Source organism: Bos taurus, chromosome 25 (genome assembly GCF_002263795.3).
Source record: "Bos taurus isolate L1 Dominette 01449 registration number 42190680 breed Hereford chromosome 25, ARS-UCD2.0, whole genome shotgun sequence".
Classification (NCBI taxonomy): Eukaryota; Metazoa; Chordata; class Mammalia; order Artiodactyla; family Bovidae; genus Bos; species Bos taurus.
The window spans coordinates 21,077,755-21,090,630 of record NC_037352.1 but is presented as its reverse complement, the minus strand read 5'-3'; the positions used below and the strand labels follow the sequence as shown (position 1 = coordinate 21,090,630).

Genomic DNA, 12,876 nt, shown 5'->3' with positions numbered 1-12,876 from the left:
GGCTGTGAGGGAGCCTGGGCCCGGGAGGTGGAGCCCCCTGAGCTGAGATCCTGGCTCAGGCACTTAACTAGCTGGGACCTTGAGTGGGTTCATGCACCTCTCTGAGTCTTGTTATCTTTTAGTTGGGGAAACTGATGGTGATAATATCGCCTTTCTGTGTGGTTGTGAATATTGAGTGAGAAGTGAATGTGCTTAGTCGCTCAGTCAGTCTTTGCAACCCCATGGACTGTAGCCCGCCAGGCTCCTCTGTCAGTGGAATTCTCCAGGCAAGAATACTACTGGAGTGGGGATCCTTTCCCTTCTCCAGGGGATCTTCCCAACCCAGGGATCAAACCCAGATCTCCTGCATTGCAGGCAGATTCTTTACCAGCTAAGCTATCAGGGAAGGCAGTGCAGAAGACATCATTAAGTCCATTTTGAAGATGAGGAAACTAAGGCCCAAAGACACCCAGGTACTTGCCTAGATACTGCGGTGCAGGTCTGTCATTGCCTCACAGCCTGTTTCTGGATGTTTCCCTTATGCCCAGGCCTGTGCTAATTCCTGGGGATACAATTATGAGCCACAGAGGGATAGTCCCTGTTCTCTCCCAGAGCTTCTAGTCTAGTGACAGCAATAAACATGAAACACATACATTAAATAAGCTATTTAGTGATACTTGGGATTTAGTGAAAAGTGGGATGTGATAAGCTATTTAGTGATAAATGGGATGAAGAAAAGTAAGTGGTATAGGTGGGAGCAAACGGCACAGTCTTCGAGGGAGGGTGTTCAGTTTGGAATCCAGTTTCATGCTTTGTTAAGGTTGGGCCCAAGCCATGGGGCTTGGCTGTTTACTCTGAATTCAAGGATTGGAGTGGGCTTCCCTGGTAGCTCAGCTGGTAAAGAACCCGCCTGCAATGCAGAAGACCCTGGTTCAATTCCTGTGTCGGGAAGATCTGCTGGAGAAGGGATAGGCTACCCACTCCAGTATTCTTGGGCTTCTCTTGTGGCTGAACTGGTAAAGAATCCGCCTGCAATGTGGAGACCTGGGTTCGATCCCTGGCTCAGGAATATCCCCTGGAGAAGGAAATGGATACCCACTCCAGTATTCTGGCTTGGAGAATTCCATGGACTGACTGTATAGTCCACAGGGTTGCAAAGAGTCGGACACAACTGAGTGACTTTCACTTTCAAGGATTTCAATGCTGCAGAAGTACCTTGTGGTATCCTAGGTATCAGTCAGGTATTATAGTGGGGCTGTGATGTTTTAAAACAGTCCTTTAAATTAGCTTCCAAAGAAATGCCTCTGTTAGGATGAGGGAGTGATTTGCGAGCATCATCTGTCACCTGGTGGGTCACAGAGTTGTGGTCTTAGTGGCCGTCCCCTTCCCCCTCATCTTGAACATCTCCTAAAGCTGCTCTGCAAGATGAAAAAGACCGTCTTGTTACATAGAGACTTGTTTGTGGTCAGAGCTTTATGCGTCGTGACAACCCTTCATAGGATAGCCTCTGAAGATGCTCTCATTAGCGGTTTGTCTAAAGCTTTGTAATTCCTGGTGTCTCTAGGTCTGGAGAGTTTATGATGACACCACTGTTAATTTTTCTTTCCCCTAGGTATGTGTCTGACTTCACTAGTACTCTTCACTCAATACGAAAGAAGTACAGACTGGATGATATTCCTCTCAACTCTCTTTTTCAAGAAGATTGGACGGCTTTTCAGAATTCCATTAGGTAAAATGGGAGTAAACATATATAAACATATATATAATAGTGTATAAAAATGATAAATGTGGGGCTTTTTCTCTTTGACTGTCTCCTCCACCTCCCTCCTCTTAAAGCAAATACTCTAGACACTGCAGACAAGCCAATAAACAAACTGAAAACAAACAAACAAAAAACAAACACCAAAAAGACCTGTCTTGCTCTTAAAATATTTTTAGAAATTCTTTAGGAACTCATCTCCTTTGGTGATTTAAGTTTTTTGTCTGGCTTGAGATTTTTTTCCCCCCTTAGCCTACAGTTTTTGCAGTAAGTTAGAGCTTTTATATTTTAGAAAATGCACAGCTGATTGTATCCTGTTTCTGGATTTAAGGGCCATAGCACTAAATGGTAAGGCAGTACTCTTTGGCCTGTAAAGAGCCATGTAAGAGTTCCATGAAAGGACTTGAGGTGACCCTCCTGAGTTGTTGTTGACAGGCTCCAGGGTAGCCTCTGTGACCTGTGGGCTGCTTGGTAGACACCCTGTTGCCCTAAACCCTGAGGTCTGATCTGAGTGTGACTGGCAGTGGCCTGAGGCATTTGGCCCTTGATACGTCCAGCCAGGGGATGCAAATGCTGGCCAGTGGCCGGATCTGACCTATGGACAAGCTTTGTTTGATCACAGGATTTAAAAAATTTTTTTTAGTTTATTTGTCAGCATGTAAAACCAGATATAACATAATCCAGCTTTCCAACATAATGTCAAAACTGGACTGTCTGGAAGCACTGGGTCTGTGTCGCCCCAAGGCCTTGACCTCTGCCTGGGGCTGGAAGCTGAAACCCCCGCTTGACTAGGTGAATGTTCTCTGTTCTCTTCTCCCACTCCTATGAGGCCTATCAGCCATACTATTGGCCTGCGATAAAAAGCAATCCAGAAATTTCTTTTCCTTACAACCTTTCTTCGCAGACATGTGTTCCGGAAAGGCAAGCTGCTCTCCCTCCACTTACATTCCTTGCCTGACCCCCCGGGCTAGGTAGCGTGGACAGGGTACCCATGGCGCATATGTGCCAATGACCATCTTACCAGGGCAAACCCAGGACCTCCCAAGACCATCTGGAATATCTCCTCATGGGCTCTGATCTGAACTTTTATTTTTTTGATGAAATTTAATGTTCTAGATGCTAATATCCCTTATCAGCTGTGGCAGCTTGGTACACCAGAAAATATTATGCACGAAGTTGTTCTGCTGTACCTGATGTGAGTGGAATATTTCACTTTCTCATAAACCTTTCTTATGATGGAATGCCTAGATATCTTGGTGATGATAGGCACTTTTAGAGAAAGTTAAAAGTTAACTAGCCCTGAGATGTTTTTAATCCTTGGATTTGTCCTGACATTATAGTTTGGTGTTGAAGGACTCAGTGGCTGGAGTTTGAGGCCTAGCATAAAATTACTCGGAAATTAAATGAATATTAAATTCAGACATGATGATCATTCAGGCTTATCTCTCAGAAACAAATGGATTAAACTCATCTGCCTTTCATGTGATCAGAATGGAACATAATTCTAATATCAAAACAGTTTTCTCTTCTATGCCTGGCAAATAGCAGGCATCTCGCAAACATTAAATTACGAATTTTGGTTTTTAAATTTTAGAGACAAAAGATTTCCAACCCATTTTTTGTTTGTTTCTGTTTGTTTTTTTTTTTTTTTTTTTGGTCACACTACAAAACTTGTGGGATCCTAGTTCCCTGACCAGGGATGGAACCCAGGCCCTCAGCAGTGGAAACTCAAGTCCTAACCACTGAGCCACCAGGGAATTCCCTCCAATCCATTTTCTCAAAGACAAAAACCAAAAGCAACTTCAGTATTTTGTGTGCGTGCTAAGTTGCTTCAGTTGTGTCTCTTTGCAACCCTATGGACTGTAGCTGGCCAGACTCTTCTGTCCATGGGATTCTTCATGTAAGAATACTGGAGCAGGTTGCCATGCCCGCCTCCAGGGGATCTTCCTGATCCAGGGATCAAAGCTGGATCAGATCTTTTAGGTCTCCTTCATTGGCAGGTGGGCTCTTTACCACTAGCACCACCTTGTATTTTGGGACATGTTAAATTATTTCAGATCACGTTGGATAGAGTTGTGATTCATAGCAGGGAGACCCATGACAGAGGAGTATCAGAAAGGACCAGAATTTCCCTTTTACATGAATTACTAATAAATGAAACATTTCAGGTCAGCCCTCTAAGTGGGCTTCCCTGGTGACTCAGACCGTAAAGGTAAAGAATCTGCCTGCAGTGCGGGAGACCCATGTTTGATCCCAGAGTTGGGAAGATCCCCTGAAGAAGGAAATGGCAACCCAGTCCAGTATCCTTGCCTGGGAAATCCCATGGACAGAGGAGTCTGGCAGGCCTCCAGTCCATGGGGTTGTGAGGAGTCTGACACGACTGAGCTCAAAGGATTAACTGCTTTCCCACAACCCAGCACACAACCAAAAGGGTTGAATAGTTAGAATTTTTATGAATGAGACAATGTTTGTCCTGTAAATGTCAGCATTCCAGATGCTTAAACTTGAAGTGCTTTTTGTTTTGTTTAGGATAATAGCCACCTGTGGAGAGCTCTTAAGGCAATGTGGGGACTTCGAGCAGCAGCTGGCAAACAGGTAGGAGGGGCCTGGGGGAGGGTCCCTGGGCCCAGGTTTAGGGAAGAACTTGATTGAGTACACAGCACAGTCTGACGCCTCAGCGCTCCAGGGCTCTCTGTACCTAGGATACGAGGTGTCAGTATTGTCACCATTCAGCATTTATTGAGCATCTAAAAGGAGCAAGGCCTGCTTGGCAGCGGGCACGTAATTTTAGTTAGATATGAAAGTCTCAGCCTAATTGAGGAAAACAGTACATGCTATCTCCAAATTATCAGTGGGCTGGGTTCCTGCTGCATATGTGAGTCAGTTATTGGAAATTGAAATAAATTTCGCCATAGAAATGGTGTTCAAAGCAGTGGTGAAGTCCCCTTGGCCAACCTACAGAATCGGGCTGAACCGGGCCAGCCTGCCGTCTGGGTTCTGCCCCAGGATTCTGTGTTGCAAAGTGGGTGTGTGGCAATGAGGACTTCTGGGGTGGGGTCTGGAAGGTCCCTTCTGTCCCTTTCTCTATTCTGATACCTGCCCCGAAGGGACCCCTCAGAGGGCTCCAGCTGCCCAGATGCTCTTGTTTTTTTCTTTCCGCACAATCTCATTGCCTCAGTGCAGCTGGGTTCTCTGTTCTGCAGGAGTTCAGGGGAAGAAGTCTGAACTCGGGTGGTGTGAGGGCCTAGCATCTGTCCCTTCCCCTCTTTCTGGAATAATTCTTCATTGTCCTAAAGTCATCTCTGCAAGAGGGACTTTCTGGCAGTGGTACAAAGTGAAAAGCAAGCCGAGACCTCGGACCGGATGGACGGTAGGGGCGAACTGCTGGGGAAGGAGGTCAGACCGCCCTTGGGGTCAGGGCCCTGAGCTGGTCATTTCTTCTCACCACTTTTGGTCTTCTTTCATTTCTGACCCCATGGATTGCCTTCAAGTCGCAAGACTTTTCATGATGGTTCTCATTATGGGGAAAGTCTTGCTAGGGGTGGGGGGTGGGGTGGGGTGGAATGAGCAGCTATTGCGGTTCATGACTCCCAAACAACCCAGCACAGAGGTTATGTGGCTTCCTGGAACAAATAAAACCAGGGCATCACAGGCATACAATGGAGTGTGTGTAAATAATATAAATGATGACGTGAACGCGCCCTTCCTCCCTACTCCCACGCACACTTACGCTCACGTTCATATGCAGGTGTGTATACACACACACACACGGAGAAGGCAATGGCACCCCACTCCAGTACTCTTGCCTGGAAAATCCCATGGACGGAGGAGCCTGGTAGGCTGCAGTCCATGGGGTCTCGAAGAGTCGGACATGACTGAGCGACTTGACTTTCACTTTTCACTTTCATGCATTGGAGAAGGAAATGGCAACCCACTCCAGTGTTCTTGCCTGGAGAATCCCAGGGACGGGGGAGCCTGGTGGGCTGCCGTCTATGGGGTCGCACAGGTCGGACACAACTGAAGTGACTTAGCAGCACATACACACACACACACGCACACACACACACGGTGAAGGGAGCCTCTGGTGGAGGGTAATTAGGTCTGGGTTCACAAACGGCCTGTACAAAACATGAACAGTTTACATTTACATGTTCAAAAGAAAAACATGTAGCTTATATTTTCTTAATTACGGTAGTAATTACAGTGGGTCCAACTCATTGCACAAATTAAAAGTTCACAAGTATTCAAAGTAAAAACTGAAAATCTCCTCACCTTGAAAATTCTTCAGAAGAAACAGTTACAGCCCTCCACCCCTGTCACATTTGTTGAGCTCTGACATTAAGAACCTCATCGAGTTAACTCATCAGTCATCCCAGGGGGCACAAAATCCCCATTTTTACACATGAAGAGACGTTGAGGCATAGAATTTGACACAGGTAATAGCTTCTTTTAGAAAAAATTAATTATTTATTTTTGGCTGTGCTGGGTCTTCGTGGCTGTATGGGTTTTTCTCTAGTTGTGGCAAGTGGGGGCTCCTCTAGTTGCAGTGCTCAGGCTTCTCATTGCGGTGGCTTTTTTTGTTGTGGGGCATGGGCTCTGGAGCACAGGCTTAATAGTTGTGGCGTATGGGCTTAGTTGTTCTGTTGTATATGGGTTCTTCTTGAATCAGGGATCAAATCCGTGTCTCCTGCATTGGTGGGCGGATTCTTTACCACTGAGCCACCAGGGAAGCCGCAGTAATAGCTTTTTAAGTAAAATAAATTATTTGTGGAAAGAGCTGTGTCTGAGGTGATGCAAGTAAGAGACGGTGTTTGAACGGGGATGTCAGCTGAGTCATCCTGAGTGCATGTCACACCCACACCGTCCTTCCTCAGAGATGGGTGTCCGTCCTTAGACTTGTGTTTCTCTGCGTGCATATCAGAAGTTTTACCATATCAGAACATACAGGCTTGCCTTAATCTTTTAATGAAGATGAATATTACATTCTAAAGGGCAAGGAAGGATCTGGTTAATAAGATGCATTGGGCATTCATAGATAGGTAAAGAGTGAGCTCCTGTAACTGCACCCCAGCGACGCTGAGTGCCTAGCCCGAGCTCTCTGGCGTAATGAGAACCGATTGAATGTATCCAGGGGAGCCTTTTTATGAGGTGGCGTCATTCTGGAAGCACTGAGCCTGGAAAGGGAAACGAGTAACAGCCACCATCTGTATTCCAATCAGGGAGCCCAAGTGTATGGCCGCTGCCTGTAAAGCTTATCTTATCTCCTCATCAGTTTCACCTGCAGAGCCCAGACTATGACTTAGGACCACTCCCCTGGGGTGGCAGCCGTGGTAGCTCGAAACACTCCAGATTACTTGAGCGACAAGTGACATTGGTTACCAGGCTTTTAGAGATCACCTAGGCAGGTGATCATTTTGACAAGGATCATTTTGTGACTTACGGGCTGAGTGAAGCAAGGCTGAGTTGGGTGTCACCCGAGGGAGTTCTCTTGAACTCGGGCAACACGCAGGGAGGTTGCCGTGGCTTCTCTATACTTTTATGGTGCCCACTACCGATTTTTGGCACAGTGGCATTTTCACTGGGACACGGCTTTAGTAGGGCAGTTCAGTGGGGTGATGAGGTTTGGAGAATCCAGAATAAATGTACACATTTCCCTGGCTGAGGTGTGGGCAGCAGCTTTTCAAGAAAAGGAGATGCGTTGAGGAAGTAGGTGGAATTGGGATGTTCGTCCCTCCCTCCTTATCATGTGTGGACTTAACTGCTTTCTCCTGGCATGGCAGGTAGCCCAGCACTGGCAAATACTGGGCTTTCCTGTTAATCTCTGAGCTTCTGGGCAGGCTCTGTTGTATTTAATCATCTGAAAGCACCAAAGCTAGCTTAGAGCCCATCACAACATGAGAAAATGTTTCTTTTTTTAAAAAATGTATTTGTTTTTGGCTTCACTGGGTCTTTGTTGCTGTGCAAGGTCTTTCTCCAGTTGTGGAGAATGTGGGGCTTCTCTTGTTGCAGAGCATGGACTCTAGGGCACATGGGCTGTCTAGTTATGGCCAGCAGGCTTCCACTCCATGGCATGTGGAATCTTCCTGGATCAGGGATTGAACCCATGTCTCCTACACTGGCAGGTGGATTCTTAACCACTGGACCACCAGGGAAGTCTGAAAATGTTTCTTAATGAATGAGGAAATCAAATTTTCATTTTTGCATTGTTTGGTTCACAATGCTGGGAAATACATATAACAGGACATCAGAGTCTAATGATGAGATCATCTCATGGTGACTGGTTGACGTGGAGGCTAGGGAAGAATGCCGTTATTTCCTTAGGGCTGGAGCTGTGTTTATTCCAACATTTAAAAATATTGGATTTGGTTTTTACTGTACAGCACACTATTCAGACATTTTAAACTGTTATCTGTAATATTTGAAACATTCCCTGTGTAACTTCTTTTCTTCAACTTGGATGGCAGAATGATGCCACTTGCTAGCTGCCTGAGACTGAAAATGAACTGCAGTAACCCTGAGAAGGAGAGCTCACTTCCTGGAGGGAAGAGATGAAAGCTCAGCTCTCAACTCCCTGCTCACCAAATCCAGGGCCACAGGTCATTCACAGAATAATTATGGAACACCTGTTCTGTGCCCAGCACTGTGCTTTTGTTATTCAGTGCTCAGTCTTGTCCTCTTCTTTGCAACCCCACGGACTGCAGCATGCCAGGCTCCCCTGTCCTTCACCGTCTCCTGGAGCTTGCTCAAACTCATGTCCATTGAGTCGGTGATGCCATTCAACCATCTCATCCTCTGTTGTCCCCTTCTCCTCCTGCCGTCAATCTTTCCCAGAACCAGGATCTTTTCTAATGAATCTGCTCTTCCCATCAGGTGGCCAAAGTATTGGAACTTCAGCTTCAGCATCAGTCCTTCCAATGAATATTCAGTGAATTTCCTTTAGGATGGACTGATTTGTTCTCCTTGCAGTCCAAGGGACTCTCAAGAGTCTTCTCCAACACCGCAGTTTAAAAGCGTCAGTTCTTTGATGCTCAGCCTTCTTTGTCAGTATATGACTACTGGAAAACCCATAGCATTGACTGTACGGATCTTTGTCGGTAAAATAATGTCTCTGCTTTTTAATATGCTAAGTTTGTCATAGTTTTTCTTCTTTTAATTTCATGGCTGCAGTCACCATCTGCAATGTCTTTGGAGCCAAAGAAAATCAAGTCTATCACTGTTTCCATTGTTTCCACATCTGTTTGCCGTGAAGTGATATTGGGTGCCATGATCTTAGTTTTTTGAATGTTGAGTTTTAAGCCAGCTTTTTCACTCTGCTCTTTCACTTTCATCAAGAGGCTCCTCAGTTCCTCTTCACTTTCTGCCATAAGGGTGATGTCATCTGTGTATCTGGGTTATTGATATTTCTCCCTGCAATCTTGATTCCAGCTTGTGCCTCATCCAGCCCGGCATTTTGCATGATGTACTCTGCATAGAAGTTAAATAAGCAACGTGACAATATATAGCCTTGACGTACTCTTTTCCCAATTTGGAACAGGTCCATTGTTCCATGTCCAGTTCTAACTGTTGCTTCTTGACCTGGATACACATTTGGCAGGAGACAGGTAAGGTGGTCAGGTATTCCCAGCTCTTTAAGAATTTTCCAGTTTGTTGTGATCCACACAGTCAAAGGCTTTAGTGTAGTCGATGAAACATAAGTAGATGTTTTTCTGGAATTCTCTTGCTTTTTCTATGATCCAGTAGATGTTGGCAATTTGATCTTTGGTTTCTCTGCCTTTTCTAAATCCAGCTTGAACATCTGTCTGCAAGTTCTTGGTTGCCGTACTGTTGAAGCCTCGCTTGGAGAATTTTGAGCATTATTTTGCTAGTGTGTGAGATGAGTGCAGTTGTGCGGTAGTTTGAACATTCTTTGGCATTGCCTTTTTTGGGATTGGATTTAAAACTGACCTTTTCCAGCCCTGTGGCCATTGCTGAGTTTTCCATATTTGCTGGCATATTGAATGCAGCACCTTCACAGCATCATCTTTCAGGATTTGAAATAGCTCAGGTGGAATTCCATCACCTCCACTATCTTGTTTGTAGTGATGCTCTCTAAGGCCCACTTGACTTCACATTCCAGGATATCTGGCTCTAGGTGAGTGATCACATCATCGTGATCATCTGAGTCATGAAGATCTTTTTTGTACAGTTCTTCTGTGTATTTTTGCCACCTCTTCTTAATATCTTCTGCTTCTGTTAGGTCCCTACCATTTCTGTCCTTTTTTGAGCCCATCTTTGCATGAAATATTCCCTTGGTATCTCTAATTTTCTTGAAGAGAACTCTAGTCTTTCCCATTCTACAGTTTTTTCCTCTGTTTCTTTTCATTGATCACTGAGGAAGGCTTTCTTACCTCTCCTTGCTATTCTTTGGAACTCTGCATTCAAATGGGTATATCTTTCCTTTTCTCCTTTGCTTTTCACTTCTTTTCTTTTCACAGCCATTTGTAAGGCCTCCTCAGACAGCCATTTTGCTTTTTTGCATTTCTTTTTCTTGGGGATGGTCTTGATCCCTGTCTCCTGTACAATGTCACGAACCTCCGTCCATGGTTCATCAGGCACTCTGTCTATCAGATCTAGGCCCTTAAATCTATTTCTCACTTCCACTGTATAATCATAAGGGATTTGATTTAGGTCATACCTGAATGGTCTAGTGGTTTTCCCTACTTTCTTCAATTTAAGTCTGAATTTGGCAATAAAGAGTTCATGATCTGAGCCTCAGTCAGCTCCCAGTCTTGTTTTTTCTGACTGTATAGAGCTTCTCCATCTTCGACTGCAAAGAATATAATCAATCTGATTTTGGTATTGACCATCTGGTGATGTCCATGTGTAGAGTCATCTCTTGTGTTGTTGGAAGAGGGTGTTTGCTATGACCAGTGTGTTCTCTTGGCAAAACTCTGTTAGCCTTTGCCCTGCTTCATTTTCTACTCCAAGAGCAAAGTTGTCTATTACTTCCTACTTTTGCATTTCCAGTCCCCTGTGATTAAAAGGACATCTTTTTTTAGTGTTAGTTCTAGAAGGTCTTGTAGGTCTTCATAGAACCATTCAACTTCAGCTTCTTCAGCATTACTGATCAGGGCATAGACTTGGATTACTGTGATATTGAATGGCTTGCTTTGGAAACGGACAGAGGTCGTTCTGTTGTTTTTGAGACTGCACCCAAGTACTGCATTTAGGACTCTTTCATTGACTGTGAGGGCTCCTCCATTTCTTCTAAGGGATTCTTGCCCATGGTGGTAGACATAACTACTTGGCTAAGTGCTGGGAATTCAGAGATGAACACTTGGTGTGTTTCAGCCTCACCATCTGATGGAGAGGAATGGGACAGCATGTGCTAAATGTGTAAGAGGTGAGAGGCTGGTGAGGTCAGAGGACTGAGGCCTGAGGGGTATGATTCGGCACAGGAGAGCAGTCCCTGTAGAAGGGGTAGGATCTTTCCAGGGGCACCAGGGAGGGGAGAGCATTTCAGATCACAGCAGCATGTGAGCAAGACATGCAAGGGCCTGAAGCATGGTGTGTGGGCTGAGCTGGGGGCGGTTGGCATGGGAATGGGAATGTCTATAAGCATATAGGGGCTCCAGTGACGGAGGGCCCTGGGTGCCATGCCAGGCGTGTTTAGTTTTATCTTGTGGGACACTGGCAGGTCTTTGGGGAAAAGATAAAATCAGGTTTGCATTTAGAAAAGATCATCCCAGTAACCCTCAGAGGACAGATTAAATGAAGCAAGGAAGGGACGGCCACTGTGATCCAGACTTGAAAGTAAGGCAGTGGCAGGGACAGGCCATGGTTCCATATAAGAAAGACCCAGCCAGAATGACCTGTGGGCATAAGAGATGGGGAAAACTGACTTGACCTTAATGGCAGAGGCAGGTAGCTGCTTGTGTCAGCTCTGGCTCCTGAGACGGATCCTGTCCCCAGCATTTGTTTGAAGATTCAGGCATTTCTTGATGAAGTCATGGGATTTGTTTTTGAAGAAGTAAGTGCCCGAAAGCTGCCATGTCCAACTTCCGTGTCCATTCAGGAGGAATCGAGCAAAGGTTTTCAGCGTCCATCAAGGGAGGTCATCTTCAGTAGATACAGAGAGTCTACTCCCCAAGCCATGCTAGAGGTTGATCATCCCATAGAACCTCCCAGCAGGCTTTGTTCCTTCTCAGGAAAGCGCCAGCCTTCCTCAATATGTCTCTCTAAACTGCAGAGTAAGCTTTATGGTGCTGATAAGCACAAGCAGTGCACAAGCCCAGCGTGTATGAGAGTGTGAGTCCTGTGGGTAGAGTTGTGCAGGGAGCTCCAGGGACGAGCTGTCCCACTCCCAAGTCTAGTGCCTCCATGACCTTTAGACTGGTGGCTCCCTTGGCTTTGACCATTCCAAAGAGATGCTCACAGAGCTCATATGTAGGAAGTGCACAGTGTTCCGGATTGCAGTGAATTGACAGCTGCCCTGAGGCTGGGCGTCGTATTAGGACGACAGCATATTCTGTTAGTGTGTTAAAACAGGAAATGAAAACGTCTGGTGTTCATCGTGCACCTGACGTCCAGCTCCCTCCTGAAGGATGCGTGGCATCTGTGTGCCTCATGAGGAGGTCCTGGGATTCAGGGAGGAGCATGAATGCTCCAGGAAGGAAGTTCCATACACGTGGCTCAGGGCATAATGGCCATCACTTTCGTTACAGGATTTTGTCCACAGCTGGGAAGTATCTCTCTGACTCCTTCAGCCCTCGGAGCCTGACCGGTTTTCAAGATAGCATCTTGACAGACAAGAAGAGCTCTGCCAAGAACCCATGGCAAGAATATAATTACCTCCAGAAAGATAGCCCTGCCGAATATGGCAGTTTAATGGAAATACTTTATACCCTCAAGGTATGAGACCAGACTGATGGCATTCTTGCACTCTTGAAAGCTTTTCCCTTGTCACTCACCCTTTCCCTAACCCGGCTGCTCTGCCCCCTGTGTGTGGGCCCTGAGCTGTGGCAAAGCCTGCTCCCATGTCTCTGTCTCAGTTATGTTGGGGTTTTAAGAGGCCGAGCAACTAAACCAGAGTCGAACCAACTGAAGCACAGTTGTAGGAGTCAGATTAACGGAGCTTTCTTACTGAAAGATAGGTTGGA

General features: G+C 45.8%; 1 protein-coding gene across 1 annotated transcript in view; it reads left to right on the top strand.

Annotated features, from left to right (window-relative positions):
• Window positions 1–12,876, top strand: part of COG7 (component of oligomeric golgi complex 7) — a 90,163-nt gene that overhangs the window by 49,054 nt on the left and 28,233 nt on the right. Inside the window, 3 exon segments of the mRNA NM_001083372.1 lie at window positions 1,592–1,708; window positions 4,268–4,333; window positions 12,442–12,628. Coding sequence (NP_001076841.1) covers window positions 1,592–1,708; window positions 4,268–4,333; window positions 12,442–12,628 — 370 coding nt within the window.